The sequence below is a fragment of the Canis lupus genome, chromosome 1 (genome assembly GCF_003254725.2).
Source record: "Canis lupus dingo isolate Sandy chromosome 1, ASM325472v2, whole genome shotgun sequence".
Lineage (NCBI taxonomy): Eukaryota > Metazoa > Chordata > Mammalia > Carnivora > Canidae > Canis > Canis lupus.
The window spans coordinates 115,565,867-115,591,678 of record NC_064243.1 but is presented as its reverse complement, the minus strand read 5'-3'; the positions used below and the strand labels follow the sequence as shown (position 1 = coordinate 115,591,678).

The 25,812-nt window shown below is 36.4% G+C and overlaps 2 protein-coding genes across 7 annotated transcripts in view; one reads left to right on the top strand and one right to left on the bottom strand.

The window, feature by feature from the left end:
* LOC112643556 (zinc finger protein 570) overlaps positions 1 to 25,812 on the bottom strand; it is a 131,807-nt gene that overhangs the window by 34,039 nt on the left and 71,956 nt on the right. The window lies entirely within an intron of this gene.
* Positions 1 to 25,812, top strand: part of LOC112643531 (zinc finger protein 569) — a 51,181-nt gene that overhangs the window by 986 nt on the left and 24,383 nt on the right. For 2 of the 5 annotated variants that reach the window (XM_035703567.2, XM_035703559.2), the window contains exons 2-3: positions 448 to 594; positions 14,166 to 14,223. Coding sequence is in view for 2 of the 5 variants with exons in the window: in XM_035703559.2 (XP_035559452.1) it covers positions 590 to 594; positions 14,166 to 14,223 (63 nt within the window). In the remaining 3 variants the exon portion in view is untranslated. Of the gene's footprint in view, positions 1 to 447; positions 595 to 4,865; positions 4,929 to 14,165; positions 14,224 to 25,812 lie in introns of those variants that run through there. The other 3 variants (XM_035703571.2, XM_035703565.2, XM_025421517.3) reach the window with 2 other exon arrangements.

The following is a 25,812-nucleotide window of genomic DNA, read 5'->3' as shown; positions in this document are numbered from 1 at the left end:
TTTGCATATATTTACCCCTGTTGATGGGTAATTTGTTTTTTCCAACTTCTTGCCATTATAAGCAGTGTGTTTATCAGCAACTAGGTGTCGTGTTATAGGACACTTTCCTAATTTTGGGGGGGGGGGCGGCAAGCTCCTAAAGGTGGATAGGTCAAAATGTGTGCTTATTAAAGACTCCCTAAGTTTATCCAATTATTCTCCTGTAAGGTTCCAATAATTTACAGTATTATCGGCATAGTATAAAGTTGCCTGTTTTCATACACCCTTGATAACAATGGTTATCTACTATCTGTAATCTTTGTAACTTCATAGATGTAAAATTTCTTTAATTTGCAGTTGTTTGGTTACTACTGGTCATGCATTTAAAAAATATATGTTGTGTGTGAACTATGTATTTTCTAAAATATTTTTCTAAAGCGCGATTCCATTTTCACATTTATTTTCTAGATTCTTCAGGTATTCATTTATCAACACATCACTTGTTGAATGCTGTCTGTGTGATAGGAACAACTCTAGATGTTTCGGATATAGTGTTGAAACAGGAGAAACTGCTGTCATGGTACTTATATTGTCGTGGATGAGATAATAAATGAGGTGAGTAAGTTAGATATAACATATATTCAGTAGTGAAAATATTAAGAGAAAAAATAAAACAGAAGGACATGTAGAATTAGAGAAGGAAATTAGAATTTTAGATACGGTAACCAGAGAAGGCATCCTGAAAAGATAATAATAAAGATTTGGAGGAGGTAAAGGAGCTAGTTATGCATATAATTGAGGAAAAGTTATTCCAGGCAGTGTGAACAACAGTTACAAAAGCCCTGAAGTGGGAATATTCCTGTTATAGCAAAGAGGCTGGTGTGGCCGAAATAGAGCAAATGAGAAGAAGACTAGTGAGAAATGAGAGAAGGTAGGTGGAGGAAAAGAGGGCAGATCAGGTTGGATCTTATGAGCCATATTATAATTTTGGTTTTCACTATGAAAGAGGTGGGAAGCTGTTGGAGAGTTTTGATCATGGGAGTGATATTACCTGCTTACAGTGTAAGAGGATCACTTTGGCTGCTCTGATAAGAGAACTACAGGAGGAGAAAAGATGGAATAAGGGTCAAAGGCAGAAGCAGAGAGACCAATTAGGAAACCATTACAGTAATCTAGGGAAAAGATGTCAGTGACCTGGACCAGAGTAGTAAAAATAGTGAGAAGTCATCATGTGTTAGATATAATTTAAAGATAAAACTAGTATAGTTTGCTGACAGACTGATGTGGAGTAGACATGTGTGACAAGATGATGCAGTATTTTTTAATCTGAGCAACTTGAAGAATGAAGTTACTGTTAACTGAGAAAGGAAAGAAAGTAGGAAAAACTCACTTGGGGGATAGGGAGATGGTGAGATTTCAGTTTGGAATATAGTATATGAAGCATGAGATGCCCATTAGACATTCAAGTGAAGATAATTAAGTTGGCAGTGGGATATATGGGTCTGAAGTTCAAAAGAAGGATCTAAGATCTAGGCTGAAGACATAAATTTGAGAATTATCAGTATATAGATGATATTTAAAGCAAATGGACTGAAGGAAATCAGTTAGAGGGTAGGGTAAATAGAAAAAGGTAGAGGTAAAGGACTTAATCTCTGGGTCACTCCAACAAAGTCTGGGAAATGAGGAACCAGCAAAAAGAACTGACAGGGACTAACTAGAATGGCGGGAGGGAAGCTAGGTGAGTTTGATATTCTGGAAACCAAAGGAAAAATGTGTGTTAATAAGAACTGTGTCAGTGCTGCTGATAGGCCAAACAAAATGAGGACTGAGAAAGAAATGGTGACTTGCAACGTGAAAGTCATTGGTGACCCTGAAGAGCAGTTTCAGTGGAATATGGGCTAAAGAGAGAAATGAAGGAAAAAAATTGGAGATATCAAGTATAGACAACTTTTCAAGTTTTTCTTTAAATGAAAGAGAGGGGATCCCTAGGTGGCTCAGCAGTTTAGTGCCTGCCTTTGGCCAAGGGCATGGTCCTGGAGTCCTGGGATTGAGTCCCACATCGGGCTCCCTGCATGGGGCCTGTTCTCCCTCTGCCTGTGTCTCTGGCCCTCTCTGTGTCTCCCGTGAAATGAATAAAATCTTTAAAAAAAAAAAAAAAAATGGAAGGGGATCCCTGGGTGGCGCAGCGGTTTAGTGCCTGCCTTTGGCCCGGGGCGCAATCCTGGAGACCTGCGATCGAATCCCACGTCGAGCTCCCGGTGCATGGAGCCTGCTTCTCCCTCTGCCTATGTCTCTGCCTCTCTCTCTCTCTCTCTGTGTGTGTGACTATCATAAATAAATAAAAATTTTTAAAAAATGGAAGAAGGAGGGAAATGGAGGGGAAGATGGAGTTAAATTTAACCAGAGTGTTGGTTTCATGAACTAATTAAGAATAATGTGAGAGGCAAAGGTATCTAAGTTGGCAGGAATTAATTATATTGATTGTGAATTTTAGGCCAGTAAGTAGAAAAGTCAGGATAAGAAAGAGGTGAGTGACAGTGGAAAATTGGTAGAATGAAGGAATGGAAGTTCCTGATAGGGTTGAAGAATTGTTGGGTTGAAATACTAGAGGAAGTAAGGTGGAAAGATCGGAGGATATTTTTCCCTTTAGTTGCCAAATGTTTTCAAAATAGAAAAATCCCTCTTTTTACCATCATACCAGTTTAAGAAAACATAGAAGATTATCAGCTGTATCTCAGTAGAGGTTACAAAATGATGGTATTTGAGTTCTACATTCCTTCTTCATTTACCAACTGGAATATTTTTCCAAAGAAAAAATTTCTGTCATTAACTCTTTGGTTACCTTGAGGAAAGTTTTTACAGGAAAGGCAGAATAAATTAATTCTTTTCCTTCATAGGTTTTCAGGCTATTGAATTGGTACTTTAGCATTTCCCAGTGAGTTATTATTTTACTGTTATACGCATAGATTTTAACATATTTGGTATGATTCAAACCATTGTGGTTATTTACTTTGCGAAGCTCAAATTTTCCCATCTTTAGTTACCTCTTTGAGATGCCTTCTAAGTCTTTTTAACACATCTCTAGAAGTCTTTGAGAGCGTCCTACATTTTTGGTATTGGCCCAAGATCATTTTGAACATTTCCTGCCCCTAGGCATGGAATCAAGCATTTCTTTATGGTGCCCTAATTCCTTTTATTGGGAAATGATATTTTGAGACCACAGTTATAGTGCTTATTGTTACTGACATGGTCATTGTTTCTAGACTTTTTTTTTTTCTTGGTGGACCAAGCTAGGAAATATGTTCTTTTTATTCGTTTTTAAGGATTTTTTTCAAGATTTTATTTATTTACTTTAGAGAGGGTGGGGGAGGAACAGAGGGAGAAGGACAAGCAGACTCTGCTGAGCACAGAGCCTGACTTGGAGCTTGATTCCACCACCCTGAGATCATGACCTGAGCTGAAAGCAAGAGTTGGACACGCAACCAACTGAATCACCCAGGCACCCCCTCTTTATTTATTAACAGTTTGTTATATTTTATTCATTTAAGTTGTACAATTCAATGTTTAAAAAAATATTCACAAATATACCCATTACCATAATACAATTTTAGAGCATTTTTGTCCCTACTAAAAGAAATACCCATCCACAGTCAATCTTCTATTCCCCTCCCTCATCCCAATTTAATCAACCACTAATCAACTTTCTGTCTCTACAAACTTGCCCATTCCAGACATTTCATATAAATGAAATCATAGAATATGTCGTCTTTTGTGACTGGCTTCCTTTACTTGGCATGTTTTCAGTGTTCATTAATTTTGTAGCAAGAAATCTATTCTTAACAGAATGGACTTCATGAGTTCATATTGCTATTTCCAATTTTAAAAATTTAGACATACCCAGTTTACTTTGACTTAATTTTTGAATATTTTATTTGCTCATCTATCTATCCATGTTTTCATTTGTATAGTTGTTATTTCTCCTCTCTTATTTGTGATTTTATTTATTCAAGTTGTTTCTCTTTTTCCCCCGATAAGTCTGGCTAGAGGAGTATCAATTTTTTAATTTTTTTCAAAGAAATAGCTCCTGGTTTCATTGATCTGTTCTATTGTTTTTTTTAGTTTCTGTGTCACTTATTTTTGCTCTACTCTTTAGTATTTCCTTCTTTCTACTGCTTTTAAGCTTCGTGTTGTTCTTTTTCTAGCTCCTTTAGGTATAAGGTTAGGTTGGTTGGTTGAGATTTTTCTTGCCTCTTAAGGTAGGCCTGTATTGCTATATACTTCCCTCTTAGGATTGTTTTTGCTGCATCCCAGAGGTTTCGAACTGTCATGTTTTCATTTCCATTTGTTTCCTTGTGTTTTTTTTAATTTATTCTTTGGTTTCCTGGTTGACCCATTCATTGTTTAGTAGCATGTTGTTTATTTAACCTCTATGTATTTTTGGTCTTTCCAGAATTTTTTCTTGTAGTCGACTTCTAGTTTCATAGTATTGTGGTCAGAAAAGGCAGAGGAGTCTTGTTTATATTCTATGTGTGCCTCTACCATCTTGTTTCTCTTTACTCTTACTAGTAACTTTTAAAAAATTTTTAGTATTTGGGGGGTTATAATCCATTTTTTAATATGAGCAAATATGCTTAATAATGTATATTCATGCCATTCCTCTTAGATAAATTTTAGCTTATAATTTCCATATTCAGGGAGCCTGATGCAGGGCTCAGTCCTAGGATCCTGGGATCATGACCTGAGCTAAAGGCAGACACTTAACTGACTGAGTCCCCCCAAACCACCCCATAAATATTATCTTTTAGATAAATTAAGAATGAAAGAACCAGAAGATTTTCTTTTATTTTCATTATCCCTTCTCTGATGTGCTGCTTTTCTTTATGTAGGTCCAAGTTTCTGACCTATATCATTTTTCTTCTGCCTGAAGAACTTGTAACATTTTTTGCAAGGTAGGTCTACTGATAATGGAATTCCTTCAGTTTTTGTTCATTTGAGAAAGTCTTTATTTCTCTTTCACTTTTTTAAAGAATTTTTTAAAAGATTTCTTTATTCATGAGAGATGGAGAGGCACAGGGAGGAGAAGCAAGCTCCATGCAAGGAGCCTGTTGTGGGACTCTGAGATCACACCCTGAGAGCCAAAGGCAGATGCTCAACCACTAAGCCACCCAGGTGTCCCCCACCCTTGTTTTATTTATATGGTTTCTGATGATAATTCTGCTGTAATTCTTATCCTTGTGCCTTTGTCCATAAGTTGTTCTTTTTCTCTGGCTTTTTTTTTTTTTTTGAGGACTCTCTTTCATTCTCTCTCTCTCTCTCTCTCTCTCTTTGGTTTTCTTTAATTTTGGTATAATATGCCTATGTATGGATTTTTGGTATTTACCCTGCTTGGTGTTTTGTGAGCATCCTGAATATGGGAGTAAAATAGGTCTAGATAGAGGAATATCTCAGTCAAGGGATAAAGTAGTTCCTAATTTAACTTAAGGCCAAAAGGAATTGGTCTAATGAATGATGGAGCTGATCGTAATAAAGAGATGGTTTTCATCTGGGAAATGATATACAGTGGCTTTCAAGAGAACAAGTGCTCTTTCTTTTTTAAATGAATTCTTTTTTTTTTTAAGATTTATTTATTTATTTATGATAGACATAGAGAGAGAGAGAGAGAGTCAGGGAGAGACACAGGCAGAGGGAGAAGCAGGCTCCGTGCCAGGAGCCCGACATGGGACTCGGTCCCGGGACTCCAGGATTGCACCCTGGGCCAAAGGCAGGCGCCAAACCGCTGAGCCACCCAGGGATCCCCAAGTGCTCTTTCTTTTGGCTTAAAAAAAATTTTTTTTAAATGTGAGTATAGTTGACAAGTGCTCTCTGCTTTTATTTTATTTTATTTTATTTATTTTTTTTTGTGCTCTCTGCTTTTAAAGAAAGACACATAATTATAAATGGCACATCCTGCATGTGATTTAAACATTTGTTGACAAATGAGGTAGTAGGATCTAGAATCCATAGACACATGAAAGTAGTGAAGAGAAGACTGGGAAAGAGTTGGGGTGGTGGTGGAAAGAAAATACTCAATTATTCACCATGAAGCCATATCTCCAGTGTGTAAGTCAGCTCAGGTTATCTAGAGAACTGCTGTGTAAATGTAGCCAGGGGTAGGGCTCTCAATTTTGGGATATCTGGCAAAATTTGGATTCAGGCAGGTGTAGATGATAATGGTGATGGCGGTGGTGGAGATGCCTAAGTTTTTGTGTGTATTTTAACTGTATTGGAGCTCATTTTAGGAGGTCATAATGCACAATATTTCAGAAATTGAATAAATTGGTATATATCAAAGTAAGTTCTTTCCAAAAGGGGAAGAAAGATAATGTTTGCAATGAATAGAACATCTAGTCTAAGATGTTATGACAACTATAGCACAAAGGATGGGAGTGAGGAATTTGGAATGGGTTATTATAAATTTCCTCTAGTACAAGTAAAGCAGTGTAGTATGTTGTAAAACCTAGGGAAACCACTAATATTTTTTAAAAGAGGTACAAATAATAATTCAGTACAGGAGGAAAAAATGGAATAATAAAAAGTGCTCAATTAAACCAAGCCAAAGCAGAAAAGGTGGGATCAAAGAAACAGAACAAGTGGAACAAACAGAAAACAGCTAGAAGATGATAGATCTTAATCCAGCAATACTAATTATATTAAATATCATTGATCTAAACACACTAGTTAAAAGATAAAGATGTTTAGCAAAATTGGATAAAAGATCTCTTAAATGCTGTTTACAAGAAACCCATTTTAAATATAAAGATTGATGCATTGAGAGGAAATGATAGAAAAAAATATATCACAGATATATAAACCAAAAGGAAAACAGAGTAGCAATTTTAATATTAGACAAGTATACTTCAAAACAATATTATCAGGAATAAAGAGAGACATTATATCATGATAAAAGGGTCAGTTTTCCAAAAGGACATAACAGTTACAAAATGTAGGTGTAGCTAACAAATAAAGCAAAACTTGAACTAAAAGGAGAAATAGAAAAAAAAAAAAGGAGAAATAGACAAATACACAGTTATAATTGGGGACTTTAAAGTTCCTATCTCAGTAATTAATGAAAAAAGTAGGCAAAAGGTCCATAGGTTATAGAAGACCTGAAAACATTTATCAGCCAACATTCAAGTATTTAGTAAATTTTTTGGTGTTCAAATGTTAGTGATATTTATAGAGCACGGTACCCACAAGAGCAAAATCGTGTCTTCCTTAAATACACGTGAACATTCACCAAAGTAGATCATACTCTGGGCCATAAAACAAACTTTAACAATTTCAGAGCAATTGAAGTCATTTCAAGTATGTTCTCAGACCATACCAGAATAAAACTAGAAGTCAAGAACAGAAAGATATCTGGGTAATCTTCAAACACTTGGAAATTAAACAATATACTTCTAAATAGCCCATGACTCAAAGATGAAATCTCACAGGAAACTAAAATATTTTGAATGAAAATGCAACATATCATAACATGTGGGACAGCTAACTCATGACTTACAGGGAAATTCATAGCACTAGCATGCTGTAAGTAATTTTAAAAAGCTGAAATTAATACTTACCTCCACTTGAGAAACTATGGGAGAAAAGGAGCAAATTAAGCCCATAGCAAATTAGAAGAAATGGATATTAAAGACAAGAGCAGAATGCAATAAAATTGAAAAAAAAAAAAACCCAAATAATGGGAAAAAATCAGTGAACCAAAACTAGTCCTCTGAAAAGATCAATAAAATCATTAAACCTTTGGATTGTATGACCATGAATAAAAAGAGACAAAACACAAATTGCCAATATTAGAATTGCAAGACAGGGTTATCACACTCACCCAAAAGACCTTGAAAAGACAGTAAAGAAATACTACAAATACTCAAAATCCATAAATCCTCTAGTGGACCCACAACTATATGGTCAACTACTCTTCAACAAAGCAGGAAAGAATATCCAATGGAAAAAAGAAAGTTTCTTCAACAACTGTGTTAGATAAATTAGTACTTTCTTTGAAAGACACAAACTACTCAGTAAGGAATAACCTGAATTGTATATTTATTAATGAAATTGAATTTATGTTTAAAAATCTATAATACCAAAAGCAAAAGCAACAAAATTAAAAACAAGTGGGACTACATAAAAATAAAAAGCTTATACACAAGCAAAGGAAACCAACAAAATGAAAAGGCAATCTACTAAATGGGAGAAAATATTTGCAAATCACATACCTGATAAGGAGTTGATATTCAAAAATATATAAAGAACTCAAATAACGCAATAACAAAAAACCCCAAACAATCCAATTTTTAAAATGGGCAGGAGATCTGAATAGGCATTTTTTTCCAAAAAAGACATACATATGGCCAACAGATACATAAAAAGATAAAGTGATCTTCAGCGATTAGTGATGTCATCACTAATCATCAGGGAAATGCAAATCAAAGCCACAATGAGGTATCCTGTCATACCTCTTAGAATAGCTATTATTGAAATAACAAATGTTGGCAAGGATGGGGAGAAAAGGAAACACTTATACCTTGTTGATTGGAATGTAAACTGGTAGAGCCACTATGGAAAATAGTATGGAGGTTCCTCAATAAATTAAAAATAAAAATGCCATATGATCCAGCAGTATCACTTCTTGGTATTTATCTGAAGAAAACAAAAACACTAATTTAGAAAGATATATGTACCCCTGTGTTCGTTGCAGCATTATTTACAATAGCCAAGATACGGGTGTAACTTAAGTGTCCCATTGATAGATAAATAGGTAAAGAAAACGTGTGTGTGTGTGTGTGTGTGTGTGCACGTGCACGCACGTGTGCATACATAGATATGTACTATGGGACGTTATTCAGCTATAAGAAAGAATGAAATTTTGCCATTTATGACAACATGGATGGACCTCAAGGGCATCGTGCTCAGTGAAATAAGTCAGACAGAGAGAAGTACTATATGATCTCACTCATATGTGAAATCTAAAAAAATGAAAAAACAAATGCCACCCCAAAATACCAAGCTTATAGATAAAGAGAACAGATAGGCAGTTGCCAGAGGCAGGGGGTAGGGCAGGGGATGGGAGAAATGGGTGAAGGTGATCAAAAGGTACAAACTTCTGGTTATAAGTCCTGGGGATGTAAGGTACAGCATGGTGGTTATAGTAACAGTACTGTATTGCATATGTGAAAGTTGCTAAGAGAGTAGATTTTAAAAGTTTTTATCACAATACAAAAATTCTTGTAACTGTGTAAGGTGATAGATGTTAACTAGAATTATTTTGGTGATCCTTTCACAATGTACTCAAATATTGAATCATATTGTACACCTGAAACCTATATAATGCCATATGTCAGTTATACCTTAATAAAAACAAACTTTCTAAAAAGGAAACTACACACACCCAGATAATTTCTCAAATGAAACAGCAAACATCTAAGGGAGATATCATAACAATTATATATAAACTTTTCCAGAAAATAGAAGTGGAACACTTTCCAATTCATTTTATGAGACCACCCTTATCCTGATATCAAAACCAGATAGAGACATTACAAGAAAACTGTAGATCAGTATTTCTCACGTACTTAGAAATAAAAATCTTCAGGGATCCCTGGGTGGCGCAGCGGTTTGGCGCCTGCCTTTGGCCCAGGGCACGATCCTGGAGACCTGGGATCGAATCCCACGTCGGGCTCCCGGTGCATGGAGCCTGCTTCTCCCTCTGCCTGTGTCTCTGCGCCTCTCTCTCTCTGTGACTATCATAAATAAATAAAAATTAAAAAAAAAAAAAAAAAGAAATAAAAATCTTCAACATTGAATTGAAAAATTGAATGTAGCAATATAAAAATGATAACTATAACATGACCAAAGGGGCTTATTTTGGAAATACAAGATAATTTTTTAAAAGATTTGTTTATTTATTTTAGAGAGAGAGAGCACGGGGAGGGGCAGAGGGAGAGAGAATCCTCAAGGAGACTCCCCACTAAGTGGAGAGCCCAACTTGGGGCTCAGACCTAGGACCCTGAGATCGTGACCTGAGCTAAAATCAAGAGTTGGCCACTTAACCAACTAAGGCATGCAGGTGCCCCATGATAAATTTTAAGTTATTTGAAAATTATTTTCTGTAATTTACCAGAAGAGACTGAAGAAGAATCGTATGATCATCTTGATAGATGCAGAAAAAGCACTTGACAAAATTCAACATTTACTCATGAAAAAATAATTCCCAGCAAATTAAGAGCAGAAGGGAATGTTCTTTACTAAAAGTCATTAAAATACAAAAACAGGGAGGCCTGGGTGGCTCAGCAGTTGAGCGTCTGCCTTTGGCTCAGGGTGTGATCCTGGAGTCTCAGGATTGAGTCCCACATGGGGCTCCCTGCATGGAGCCTGCTTCTCCCTCTGCCTGTGTCTCTGCCTCTCTCTTTCTGTGTTTCTCATGAGTAAATAAATAAAATCTTAAAAAGAACAAAAGGGTAGCCCGGGGTGGCTTAATGATTTAGCACTGCCTTCAGCCCAGGGCATGATCCCAGAGATCTGGGATCGAGTCCCACATCAGGCTCCCTGCATGGAGCCCGCTTCTCAACCTCTGCCTGTGTCTCTGCCTCTCTCTCTCTGTGTATCTCTCATGAATAAGTAAATAAAATAAAATCTAAAAAAAAAACAAACAAACATACTTAGTGGTGAGATAATGCTTTACCTCTAAGATTGGCTACAAAGTGAAGATGTCCTCTGTCACCATTATTCAGCATTTTATTGAAAGTCTTAGCCAGTGCAAAGAAGCACGAGAAAGACAAGGACATACAAATCATAAAGGAAGAAATAAAACTGTTTCTATTGTAGACAACATGATTATCTAGATAGAAAACCTCAAAGAATCTATAAAAAAGCTCCTAGGCCTCTTATATGAATTTAATGTGGTTGTAGGATACATAATCAGTATATAAAGTCAAATCATTTTTATATCCCAGAAATGAACAAGTGGAGTTTGAAATAAATTTACTAGCATGCCCCAAAATAAAGTACTTAAGAAATCTCATAGAATACGTATAGGTACTGTATGCTGAAAGTGAAAAAAACTGAAAGAAATAAAAAATAAGTGGAGAAATATACTATATTCATGGATTGGAAGACTCATGTTTTCATTTCTCTTTAATTTGAACTATAGATTAATGCATTCCCAATCACATTCCTAGCAAACTTTTTTATAGGTATCAGTGAGAATGGAGGTGGAAACCCAAAATGGAAGGCACAATGAGACAAATTTATTTACCTGTAATATTATGTAAATGTGTAACAACTGCATTGAAGGTGACAGGGAAGAAACCCTCTTTAAATAAGAGCTCTCGTTTATTTTCATCATTTGTAAGTCCTTAACAAAACATAAAGTCATTTTTGTTGAATGCTGCTATTAGAAATTCTTTTTTGGGGGATCCCTGGGTGGCTCAGTGGTTTAGCGCCTGCCTTCAGCCCAGGGCATGATCCTGGAGTCCCGGGATTGAGTCCCACATTGGGCTCCCTGCATGGAGCTTGCTTCTCCCTCTGCCTATGTCTCTGCCTGTGTTTCTGCCTCAATCTCTCTCTTTCTCTCTCTCTCTCATGAATGAATGAATGAATAAATAAATAAATAAATAAATAAATAAATAAATCTTTTTTTTAAAAAAATATTTTATTTATTTGAGAGAGAGAGAGACAGAGCATGAGCACGGAAAGGAGAGGGAAAGGAGGAGGAAGGTTGAGGGGCAGAGGGGGAGAGAGAAAATCCCAAGTAGACTCCCCACTGAGTGTGAGCCCAATGGAGGGCTCAGTCCCAGGACCCTGAGATTATGACCTGAGTTGAAGTCACACGCTTAAACAACTGAGCTACATTAGCAATTTTATGATAAAACCCATCGTTAGGTGCCTCAAGGAAATTATGGAGTCATTTTTCCCCCACTTTCTATTTCTTGCCTTGAGAAATTTGATGATTCAGGGAAAGAGGAAAGAGAGTAGGTGGGGGGGGAGTCTTGTTTGGTGTCCACTCTTCAGCTAGTTGAGGACTTCAGTTCACCTTAAGCAATTGCTTTTAATATAATTCCTGTTTTAATCTGTGCCCACATAGACTCTTGCCCACTACTACAGCTGGAATACTGACAACAGAATGTGCTTGTGTGCACCCCCAGGCCCAAGGGGCTGCTATGTGTAGGAGATAATATGCAGAAAATAAATAAATAAAATATCATACATTTTTCTGTAACCCTTCTCCCCTAGTAAATATCTTAACTCCTGTTAGCCAGTATTGTGTCACAAAGTAACTCATAGCTGCAAGAGATGCTGGCAATGTGAATAAGTGGAAAAGGGGAATAGGATTACCTTCCTTGGCTAGACCAATCATGATTCATCCTTGGGAGAAGGTATATTGTCATGTGAAAAACTTAAGGTTTAGTTTTCAAGAAAGAAGATGAGGGCAATGGATGTTGTTAGTAACATTATCTACCACATATGGCCTTTTGGAATATGCTGGTTTTCTATCCTTAACAAGGTATCAAGTTTTCTTTACAGAATTTTGCACTGTTGGTGCTGGGGAACTACTGAGACACCCCTCTTATTCAGCTATCCTCTTTTAAAGGTTGATTATAATGGTTCTAAGAATGTGGGGTTCCAGGGTCACAGTGCTTATTAGTGGCAGAGAGACTAGAAAGCACATCTCTGTGCCCCCAGGACACTGTTCTTTCCTATTATAACTCATCTCTCCTAAAGTTATTTTTAAAAGATCCTTTAAAGGGCAGCCCAGGTGGCTCAGCGGTTTAGTGCCGCCTTCAGCCCAGGGCCTGATCCTGGAGACCCAGGATCGAGTCCCATGTTGGGCTCCCTGCATGGAGCCTGCTTCTCCCTCTGCCTGTGTCTCTGCCTCTCTTTCTCTCTGTGTCTCTCATGAATAAATAAATAAAATCTTAAAAAAAAATAAAGTTAAAAAAAATAAAAGATCCTTTAAAAAACCTGCAAATGAGTGACAAAATAAATTTACAAGCCAACGGCAACCAAAAAAATTTTACTGAATAAAATAATAGATTAATTTTCCTTAATCAAACTAAAACTGGGAAAGGGAGTGTGCATGGGGATGGGGGAGGACATCTGCGGTCTTCATTATACCCTGTAGTAGTGCTTGAATTGATTGCAGTGGTATTTTTGATTAAATTTTATTTGGGGGAAAATAGTATGTTAATTTTTTTAAAAATACTTTATTTATTTATTCATGAGAAACAGAGAGACAGAGAGGCAGAGACACAGGCAGAGGGAGGAGGGAGAAGCAGGCTCCATGCAGGGAGCCCAATGTGGGACTCGACCCCAGGTCTCCAGGATCACTCCCTGGGCCAAGGTGGTGCTAAACTGCTGAGCCACAGGGCTGCCCTAGAATGTCAATTTTATTTTAAAAAATCAAATGGTGCTATTAGTTTAATATGAAAAACAATACCATTTCTTTTTTCCCCCATCCCTAATTCCTGTTCCCAAAGAGAACCACTTTCAGCTCTTGTTATTTCTTATATTTAAGTTTTTCCAAATCACATATTTATCTTGCTATTACCTTGCTATTATTTGACACTTCAGATTTGTGTATATATATATATATATTATATATATGTTATATGTATAATGTATATATATTACTGTGGCAAATAAGAATTTAACTGTCTTACCACCACCTATATCTCTGATACATATCACTCACTCCTTGAAAGGAAGTGAGTGATAATTACTCCTTTCTTGAAATATAATTTTATTACCATTTTGGTTAAATTCCGATTTAGTTGGTGATCTCTCAGTATATTAAAATACCTTAGGTGTTTTATCAATTTCATAATTTTCTTGGTTATGTTCTCTCATGAACTATGTATCTTCCTGTTCCTTGCTAACTTTTTTTTTTTCTGATACAGAGCTATTAAAAAATTCATGGGACATCTCCCACATATGAACTCCCATTCTTATCCACCTTATGCCTAAGCCATACATGATCATACCAGTCATCCTAATACCTGTCAGCTCCTCTGATGTGAATATTCTTGGCCTTTCTAATGGATCCAAGAATCATTTTACTATTGGGTATCCTTTAGTCCACCTTATGGATGCAAATTCCTGATACCACAAAGCATGACTGGTCTAAGGACTTTTCTTCTCTTTCCCAGCTCTGCCTTCTCAAGCCCTGCCCATTACCAGAAAGAAGAGGAAATGACTGAGTCCCAGGTAAATTTTAAGCAATATATTTGTTCTCTGCTTTATTCTACAGTGTAGTTCAAAAGGATTACAGCAATCCATACAGTAGTTTGGAAAATCCTATATAGATGAAGCATTTTCAGAGGAAGTAGAGTTCGAAGATTAAGACCAGGGAAGAGTTAAAATACGGTAATGCAGAAAAGTATTCATTCAGAGATATTAAAAGTTGGACTTCAGTTTTTAATTTCATTACTGTAGGTGAAACAAACCAGAGCAAAAATTCATTACACAATTTGCATTGTAAATAAAGATTAAAATGAACATTTCTTAGGAGAAGCAAGTTTTTCAAGGCACCTAGGTCAATGAATATATTTATAGTGTGATCTTTTGTAGTTGATAAAGCCAGCTATTTTGATGGTCTGTTTTGATAAAGGATAAAACAAAGAACGTATATTAAAATAGCTAGCATTGAAAAGAATGCAAATGAAGACTGTCAGAAAAAGGGATAAATTAGTATTTTCATACAATGAAAGACCACACAACAATTTTTAAAAATGGCAGATACTTGTTACTCACAACAATATATAAATTTCACAAACATTGGAGTGAGAGAAGCCAGAAACAAAAGATATGTTTCCATTTATATGCAGTTTGAAAGCTGGGAAAACTAATCTCTTGTGATAGATATCAGAATGGTAGTTACTCCTAAGAGGATATTTCCTAGGATATGAGAGTATTTTTTGGAGTGCTGAAAATATTCTTATTTTGACCTGATTACACAAATATATAAATGTATAAAAATACATCAGTTTGTACTCCTAAGATTAGTGCATTTTAGGGATGCTTGGCTGGCTCGGTCAGTAGAGCAGGTGGCACTTGATCTCAGAGTTTTGAGTTCAAGTCCAACATTGGGTGCAGAGATTACTTAAAAATAAAATCTTAAAAAAAATGTTAGTGCATTTTACCATTTATTGTATATGTGTCATAAATAATTCTAATGAACACTAGAATATCTGAAGAAATAGATGAGGTGTGTCTCTCAAATGACCCTACATAATTATATTTTTCAATGGGTAGTTGGTATAGATTGGGCTATAGTCTAATAATTTCTGGTAAATTATTATAATTTTAGTCCACTGAAATGTGAACAGAGAATATGTTTCATTTGGTTTACTGATGCCTGATATACATAATTTTTGTGAATATTTGTGGTTTTAATGAATTGAATCCATGGTTCCTTGTTCTTTATTTTACTCTTAGAATAAGTGATGTCTGCCTCCTCTTCAAGGATAATTCCTTTTCCTCAGAACTTCAGCCTTCATACTTCCTTTGGAACCTTTCTCTTTCAGATTTATCCTGCACTTTTAGCTATTAGCATATCTTACTTTACTGCCTTTTCACCCTCAGCTCATAGCTTGCCTATACCTGAGAAATATTGAGATATACTTTTCTTTGTGTGTCCCTATCTGGCAGCTTCTCTATATATCCAGTTTTTTCTTCAAACTCAGTTTTCAAAGTGAACACACTATGTAACCTGCAAAAGCAATAGATCAGGAATTAGAATATTACTCTAACAGCCATGAGATTCCTTCTGCACCTTTCCAAGGTCATCACCCCTACCCCAGGGATAACCACTATTCGGCTTCTATCACTATAGATTATTTCTGCCAAAGTTTGAACCTTATTGATATATATACTCTGTATCTGGCTTCTTTTGCCTAATACTGTGTTTGTCAGATTCATGTTGAATTATTGCATGTAGTTCTAGTTTGGTTAATTTCATTGCTCTATATTATTCAATTATATGAATAAACTACAATTTTATTTATCCATTCTATTATTGATTGCCATTTAGGTAGATTTTATTTGAGGACAATTACAAATATTGTTCCTATAAACTTTCTTATAGATATCTTTTGTTGCACACATATACATATTCTTTTGTATATAAACCAAAAGTAAAATTGCTGAGTTATAGGTCATGTACATATGTTACCTTTTATTGATACTACCAAACAGGTTTTCCAAAGTGGTTGTCCAAAATTTCACTTTGAAAGAAAGGATAATGGGACGCCTGGGTGGCTCAGTGGTTGGGCGTCTGCCTTTGGCTCAGGGTGTGATCCCTGAATCTGGAATCAAGTCCCACATCGGGTTCCTTGCATGGAGCCTGCTTCTCCCTCTGCCTATGTCTCTGCCTCTCTCTCTGTGTCTTTCATGAATGAATGAGTGAATGAATGAATGAATGAATGAATAAACAAACAAACAAATAAATAAATACATAATAAATAAATAAATGGAAAAGTCTATATGTTAATATCAGGTCAAAAGTCAAAACAATAAGCTTTAAACAAACAAAAAACCAGTGTTTTAAAGTGAGTGCAATAGATAATAAAGATGAGTGGTTTAGGACTGCTTCCTTATCAAATAACCTGCAGCAAAGTTATTATAAGGAACACTGAAAATAAGAAGACACATATCAGTAGGAAACTTTCATTGATTTGTCTTAGCTCATGCTAGATGAGCTAGACAAAAAAAAAAAAGTATCTACCAATAATAATTTGTAGAGCTAATAGATTAAGATAGTTTATAGCCTGCAGTTACTATCCCTTATTTGGATATGAAATAACCTAAAAACTCAACATGTATTAGGCATGAATATAATTCAGTAAATTTCTAAAGTAGAAACTATACATGTGATAGTTCCACAATGCAATTAAATATGAAGCTAATAATAAAAAATTCAAAAAGAAAAACATTCACATGGGAATTTTTAAACTAGCATAAGTAACCCAGATCAATATGGACATAAAAATTTATGTTATAGAACATCTTAAAAATGAAATAATGCACAAAAGAAAACCTATAGGCTGAAAAAATGTTAATAAACATAAAGTAAATGAACAAAATAACACAGTTCTAGTAATTAGAAACAAAATGAGAAAATTTTAAAAGGAATTGGTAAGAATAGGGATCCCTGGGTGGCGCAGCGGTTTAGCGCCTGCCTTTGGCCCAGGGCGTGATCCTGGAGACCCGGGATCGAATCCCACATCGGGCTCCCGGTGCATGGAGCCTGCTTCTCCCTCTGCCTATGTCTCTGCCTCTCTCTCTCTCTCTCTGTGACTATCATAAAAAAAAAAAAAAAAAAAAAAAAATTAAAAAAAAAAAAAAAGGAATTGGTAAGAATAAAATTCAAGTCAGTGAGTTAGAAAAACCCCAGATAGTGGAACTAACAAAGAGCTGCTGCTTCTTCTGTCTTTTTTTTCTTTTCTTCATTATTTTAAAATCTAGGAAGAGGGAGGGAGAACTAGAATAAGCAGCCAACATACCCAGCTCCCTGAATTAGCATGTTTTAATATTTTGTCATTTTTGCCTCAGGATTTTTTCAACAAAATAATTAGAATATTATACTTTGTCCCAGAGGCAGTCACTTTCATAAATATCATCTATATCCATAGAGTTTATGTGTTTATATTTTTACTACATAAATTTGTATATGTGAACACTACCGAATGTTGCTCTGTGTTTTAGATTTTTAAATAACAGGGAACCTAATGGACCTACAGTCCTGCAACTCACCTTTTTTTTTATTCCACATTGTGTTTTCAGAACTATTCATGTTAATATATGTATTTCTGGCTTTATGCCCTTTTCCATTGTTTTGATTTCCAGGGTCAATCCCACTCTATCTCACTTACCATATCTATATTATAATAAATCTTGATCTGATAATATAAATGAATCCTCCATCTTTGTTCTTTATCATTTCCTTAGCTATGTGTAGCTATTTCTGTTTCCTTATAAATCTTAGAATTAGTCTATTTCCACAGTTAAAACTGCTGAGATTTTGACATTGAATTAAATTATGTTTACAAATATATTATCTGCAAATGAAAAGTTTTCTTCATTTTAAATCCTCATGCCCCCTTTTTTCTTGCCTAATTTTGATTGCTAAACAGAGTATAATGTTAACTAGATATGTGAAAGTTATCTTTGTGCCATTTTCGCCTTAGAGGTATAAATTCAGTAACACATGAGTAAGTATGATAATTTGGTGTAGGTATTTTTGTAAATACTCTTCTTATTGAAGGGGAATTTCCTTTTATTCCTAGCCTGCTAAGAGTGTCATAAATTGGTGTTAAGTTTTATCAAACACTTTTCTTATTTTTTAAAAAGATTTTATTTATTCATGAGGGACACACACAGAGACAGAGACACAGGCAGAGAGAGAAGCAGGCTCCATGCAGGGAGCCCGATGTGGGACTCCATCCCAGGACTCCAGGATTATGCCCTGAGCCGAAGGTAGACGTTTAACTGCTGAGCCACGCAGGCGTCCCAAACACTTTTCTTATATATATATGATCTTGATCCAAGTTTTCTCCCTTTTTTTTGTTAATTTGGTCAGTGACAAAACTACCCTGTTTAACCCTGCATCTATGGTGGATGCATACCCACTTGGGTTTTAATTTATAATGTATATTTAACAGACATCAGAACTTTCTTGAAAGCAGATTTTGTAGGTCGACTTCTGGCATTAGGAGGTACCAAGATACAAGTGCCTTGCAAACCTGTTTCATTTGGCAGAGTTCTTATAGAGCACCACAGGTACTCAGTGAATGTTCTTTTGGACAAGATGTCCAAAACTATGAAGTTGAATTTTGCCAATGCCAGTGCTATCCTAGTAAAGTAAATTTTGTGATTATAAATTCTTTGGAGAATTTGAACATTGTCTGAAACTCAGTTACCTCCTCACATCATACTCCATACTTTTTGTCCATTAACTTTACTCAGTGGTTTCATATGTATAAGGGTTACAGAATTACTCATACTACACTGAGATGTGCATTAAAAGTATGTTCTGATATTCTTTATCAGTTATCTTAAATAGAATGGAAAAAAAGGTAGTTTTAAAGCAATCTGGCTCAAAACTATACATCAGTAAATTGTTTCTTTGAATAATCAGGTTCCCCTCTGTATCCCTGTCCTCTGTTAAAATGGTGTCTGAGATACGGAAGAAGATCTCTATAACTTGGGGAGGAAGATGGGAATTCTTGCGATTCTTTTTTATTTTTTTTTAAAGATTTTATTCATTTATTCATGAGAGACAGAAAGAGAGAGAGAGACAGACAGACAGACAGAGACACAGGCAGAGGGAGAAGCAGGCTCCACGCAGGGAGACCGACGTGGGACTCTATCCCGGGACTCCAGGATCACGCCCTGGGCCAAAGGCAGGCGCTTAACTGCTGAGCCACCCAGGGATCCCCAATTCTTGTGATTCTTCATGGATGTGTGCTGGCTGATATCCAGTAAATCTGCTTTAGCTAGCTTTTTCTTAGCATTTTGTAGCTGATGAATTTTTGTTATGTTTCATCTCAGTCATGGTACAAGGGCCTCTCCTTTTCAACTGTCCTCCTTTAGATCTTGCTCCCTCCAGAGAGTTTTTGAGTCTCTGTCATGTTCTTCAAAGAGTTCCTGGATTCCATATATCCCACAACCTGTGGGGCCCCCTTGTCTTCTCAAGGGCCCTAACACACCCTATTCAGGATGTATGCTACGATGGGAACCAAAGGCTACTTAAAATCCTTCCAACTTGACTATGGCAGTTTGCCCTCATAACTACTACTATCTCATTCCACCTTAGTGTGCTAGAGTGTGGGGAAGTTCTGAGCACACATTGAACTGCCTACCTCCATGGTCTATCCCAGGCTTCCAAGGGGAAGGAGAAGGTTTTCCTTTTTCAGCTTACCCTCTGTCTTTTTTCAGTAGAAATAAAATGAAAAAGGGGCATGAGAAGTAAGGAAACCTAATATAGTTATACATTTCAGAGCCTGTGAGTGCCAATATGAAGCCTAACATTGTGTAAAAGAAGGCCTTGGAAGGTCTCAGGATATTGATGACAAAGTATATGTATTCAGACATAAGAAAATTAGCTACTAGAGGAAGAATATCCCTTTTTGTGCTTTTTCTTGCCATATTATCTGTTTTTCATCTGGAAATAACAGGTTCATTTCTCCAGAAACATAGAGCAGAGTGCCTGGGAAAATTAAATTGATAAGCCTATTGTGTGCTCTGCACTTGGCTTAGTCCTTCACTTGAGCTACTCAGTTCTTCATGAGGATTTTAATTATTGTTCAGTGTCACTTCTTTTGAGTCTAAGGAACTTGCTTTATTATTTCTGGTGAGGCCAGCCTGCTAACAGTGAATTCTCTGTTTTTGTCTATCTGGAAATACATTTCATATTTATTTTTTAAGGTGAAATTCACAGAATATAACATTTATTTTAAATTGAATAATTCAGTGGTATTCACTATGCCATTCACAATGTTGTGCAGCCACCACCTCTATCTAGTACTAAAACATTTTCATCACTCTAAAACCCCGTGCATTAAGCATATATTCTCCCATTCCCCTAGCCCTTGGCAACCACCAATCTGCATTCTGTCTCTATAAAATTGCCTATTCTGTATAATTTACATAAGTAGAATAATATGTTTCCTTTTCTGTCTGGCTTATTTTATTTAGTATAATCATTTTTATTTTTGAAAGATCACTTTGAAAGATTAGTTGAGGGGCACCTGGGTGGCCTAGTTGGTTAACTGTCTGACTCTTGGTTTCAACTCTCGTCACGATCTCAGGGTCATGAGATGGAGCCCTGCATCAGGCTCTGCACTGAGTGCAGCGTCTGCTTAGGATTCTCTCTTCCTCTGCCTCTCCCCTCCCCCAACACCACCCCCAGCCTTTCTCACTTGTGTGCGTGTGTGCGCTCTCTCTCTCTCTGTAAAATAAGTACATCTTTAAAAAGAATTATTAGTAGATAGTATTTTCTCTTTAAGCACTTTGAGTACATTGTCTCATTGCCATTTGGCCTTCACTGTTTCTGATGAGAAGTCAGCTGTAGTTTTATTATGGGCTGTAGGTAATGGATTTTCTCTTGCTGCTTAAAAGGTTTTCCTTTTATCTTTACTTTTTTAAAGTTTTATTTTATTTTATATTTTGTTTTATTTTATTTATTTATTGCCAGTATAGTTAACATATAGTGTTATGTTAGTTTCAAGTATACAATACTATAATTCAGCAATTCTGTATACAACTCAGTGGTAGTATACTCATAATCCCCTTCGCTTACTTTACCTATACTGCCCTACCCACCTCCCCTCTGGTAGCCATTAGTATGTTTTTTATTTTTATTTTTTAGTATGTTTTTTAAAGTTAAGAGTCTGTTCCTTGTGATAAAAAGAGTCTGTTCTTGGTTTGTCTTTTTTTTTTTTCTTTGTTAACTTTGTTTTTAAAATTTCACATATGAGTGAAACCATATGGTATTTCTTTCTCTGACTGACTTGTTTCACTTAGCCTAATACTCTCTGGCTCCATCCATGCTGTTAGAATGGCAAGATTTCATTCTTTTTATGGCTGAATAGTATTCCATTGTGTGTATGTGTGTGTGTGTGTATACACTACATCGTTTTTATTCATTCATCTATCAATGGATATTTGGATTGCTTCCATAATTTGGCTACTATAAATCTGCAGTAATAAATATAGGGGTGCATATATCTTTGTACATTAGTATTTTCTTATTCTTTGGGGAAATACCCAGTAGTATGATAACAGGGTCATAAGATAGTTTAATTTTTTGCAGAACTTCATACTGTTATCCACAGCAGCTTAGACAGTTTGCATTTCTACCAACAGTGCACAAGGGCTTCTTTTTCTTTACATTGTTGCCAACACTGATTGTTTCTTGTGTTGTTGCTCCCAGCCTACTAGTAGGGTCACAGTCTGATTGTTGTGTGTGGTTATCTTTCCATCTCACTAGGGCAAGGAATCACTTTGGAGTGGTGTTGGCTCTTATGAGGGCTGCTTACATGCCACCAGGCTTCTGGCATTGCTTTGGAAGGACTCTCACTAAGAGCATATTGCAGGGGCCAAATCCACCAGAGCAGGTGGGGGCCGTTCAGGATGTATGCTGTAAGCAAGTTCTGCTGTGTAAGGAAACCTAGAGCTGAGGCCTGGCTGGAAGGGGTGTGTCCACACAGGAATGTAAGGAGCAGGACATACTTAGCAAGTTAGGTAGGCACTACACTGGATATTGCTAATCCTGGAGAAGTTCTTCTAAGGATCCCTGCCCCTCTAGTATGCACTCTGAGATTAGTAAACAAATGTCCCTCCCATATCCCCCTGGAGTTTTTCAAACTGCCATTTCTGTGTTGTACTTCTGTGGGGCTTTTTTGTGCTTTTTGTGGGGTGGCTCAGTTTCCTCTCAACCTCCTAGCTCTCCCAGAGCTGAACCTGCTAATTTTTAAAGTTCCAGGATTTGAGTCCCACTTATTGTAAGAACTCATGAATCTCAACCCCCCTGGTTTTCTTTTTCTTTTTTTTCTAAAGATTTTATTTATTCATGAGAGCTACAGAGAGAGAGAGAGAAGCAGAGACACAGGCAGAGGGAGAAGCAGGCTCCATGCAGGGAGCCCAACGTGGGACTCGATCCCGGGACTTCAGGATCACGGCCTGGGCTGAAGGCAGGCGCCCAACCGCTGAGCCACCCAGGGATCCCCCACTCTGGTTTTCAAAACCAATGTTCTGGGGATTCATTTCACTGGGCTCCCCAGTGAGAAAATCTGTTTCTCTCCCCTCTCTGTGCCAGCAGCACCCTTCCCTCCCAAATATGGTCCCTTGAGTCTTTTTAGTTCCTGACCATATCTCCACCCTTCCTGCCTTCTTTGATGGTGCCTCTTCCCTTTATTTAGCTGTGGAGAGTTGTTCTGACAGTCTTAAGGTAATTTTCTGGGTTACTTACACTGATGTGAATATTATCTAGTTGTATTTGTGGGACAGGTGAGCTTAGGGTTCTCCTGCTCCACCATCTTCCCTGGAAGTCTACTTTCAGCATTTTGGTTATTATGTGTTTAGGTTTGTATCTCCATATTTTATCCTGCTTAGGGTTCATTGAGTGTCTTGGATTTGTGTATTACGGTGGTTTTAAAAATCTAGGCATTTTTTTAGCCATTTCTTTCAATATTTTTCTGTCTTTTTCTCTCCTTCTGATGTTCATATATGCAGATGTTGATATGCTTATTGCTGTTTCACATTTCTCTAAGTCTGTGTTTGTTTAAAAATTTTTTTTTCTTTCTCTTCTTCAGATTGCATAGTTTCTATTGATCTGTTTCTCTTTAAGCTCATTGATTCTTCTGCTAACTCAGATCACCATACAACAGTTTCAAAGACTTAGCCAGCTGACCAAAGCTTTCCCATGAGTCTCACATCAGGTAGAAATGATCTAGACTCTAATACCCTCACTGTTAGTCTTGGCTGGGAATAGCTTGGGAAGATAGATCATGGTCTCAGCATGAACTCAATAGTGGAAGCAAGGATGGAATAGCTAGAGGATGTTCACCAACTGTGCTTATCAAAACTAGTTCTCTTGAAGGGGATCTAAGAACATATACCTACGTGGTTGCTGCAAAAATAGTACTTTGAACTGCTCTCTTCCTGGCATGAGCATTTTTATCTGTCTCTAGAGATTCACCCTATTGACAGCTTGTGGCAGCAATCCTAGATAATGGATGCTTAAACAGGACAGAATTTTATTTGTCCCTTATGTAGAAGTTCAGGTACCAACAAACAGATCTAGTCCTCTATCTCCAAGGAATAGGGAACCAGAATCCTTCTATTCATTGCTTTGTCTTATTATCCTCTAATAGTTGGCTTCTGCTTCATTAACCCAAATGACTAGATTTGCCTGGCTATCTCATTTCCTTACTATTCCACAGGAAGGAGGAAGACAGAAAAAGTATGACCTCATCCCTTTAACTTCTCCAGTAGTTGCACATTATATTTCTACTTTCATCTCATTATCCAGAATATGGTTATATAAAAATACCTAGATTCCAGGGAATTGAAGAATAATCCAGGAGGCCATGAGCCTAGCCAAAATTTGGAAAAGGGATAGAGTATATATACTGGGATGGAAGAGCAATATTCTGTGATACAGTAGCATACTGTTACAGATTTCTTTTTTCATTTTAGATCATGTAGATTTCATATTTCCTTTTATTTATTTATTTTATTATAACTGGAAGGTTATACCTCTTAGTCCTCTTTATTTTGCTCATTCTACCCACCTGCCTACCCTCTGGCAACCAACAGTTCTCTGTATTTGATCTTTTAGATTTCTTTTTTTGTTTAAAGATTTTATTTATTCATGAGAGACCCAGAGAGAGAGGCAGAGACACAGGCAGAGGGAGAAGCAGGTTCCCCATGGGGAGCCTGATGCAGGGCTTGATCCTGGGACCCCAGGTCACGCCCTGAGCCAAGCGCAGATGCTCAACCACTGAGCCACCCAGGAGTCCCTGTATTTTAGATTTCACATAGAAGTGAAATCAGCTGATATTTGTTTTTCCTTCTCTGGCTTATTTCACTAAGCATAATATCCTCTGGATCCGTCAGTTGAAATGGCAAGATCTCATTTTTTTAAAAGATCTCATTTTTTATGGCTGAGTAATATTCCATCACATATATATGTGTGTATATATATGTATGTGTGTATAATGTGTATATATGTATGTATATCTCATTTTCTTTATCCATTCATCTATCAGTAGACACTAGGGTTGCTTCCATATCTTGGCTATTATAAAGAAGGCTACAGTAGACATAAGGGTGTATGTATCTTTTTGAATTAGTGTTTTCATTTTATGTTTTGCTGTCCCAACACCATTTGTTGAAAAGATATTTTTCCCATTTAGATATTCTTTTCTGCTTTGTCAAAGATTGACCATATAGTTGAGGGTTCGTTTCTGGGTTTTCTTTTCCTCTGATCTATATGTTTTTGTGCAGTACTATACTGTTTTGATTATTGCATCTTTATAATATGCAACCTGAAGTCCAGAATATGATGCCTCCAACTTTTTTTTTTCAGTTGCTTTTCTATTCTGAGTCTTTTGTGGTTCCATACAAATTTTAGGATTGTTTGCTCTATTTCTATGAAAAATGCTGTTGATATTTTTTGCTAGCAATTGTATTAAATGTGTAGATTGCTTTGAGTAGCACAGACATTTTAGCAATATTCGTTCTTCCAATCCGTGAGCATGGAATATCTATTTCTTTGTGTCATCTTTAATTTCTTTTATCAGTGTTTTATAGTTTTCAGAGTACAGGTCTTCTGCCTCTTTGGATAGGTTTATTCCTAGGCATCTTACTGTTTTGGGGACAGTTTTAAGTGGGATTGATGACTTGATTTCTCTTTCTGCTGCTTCATTATTGGAATATAGAAATGCAACAGAGTTCTGTAGATTGATTTTTGTATCCTGTGGCTTTACTGAATTAATTTATCAGTTCTAGCCGGGTTTTTTTTGTGGAGTCTTTTGGGTTTTCTATATATAGTATCGTGTTATCTGTAAATAGTAAAAGTTTTACTTTCTCTTTCCTGATTTGAATGCCTTTTATTTCTTTTTGTTGTCAGATTGCTGTGGGTAAGATTTCCAGGACTATGTTAAATAAAACTGTTGAGAGTGGACATTCCTGTCTTGTTCCTGACAGTAGAGGAAAAGCTCTGTTTTTCCTCATATAGAATATTTGTTGTGGGTTTTTCATATTTGGCCTTTATTATGTTGATACGTTCCC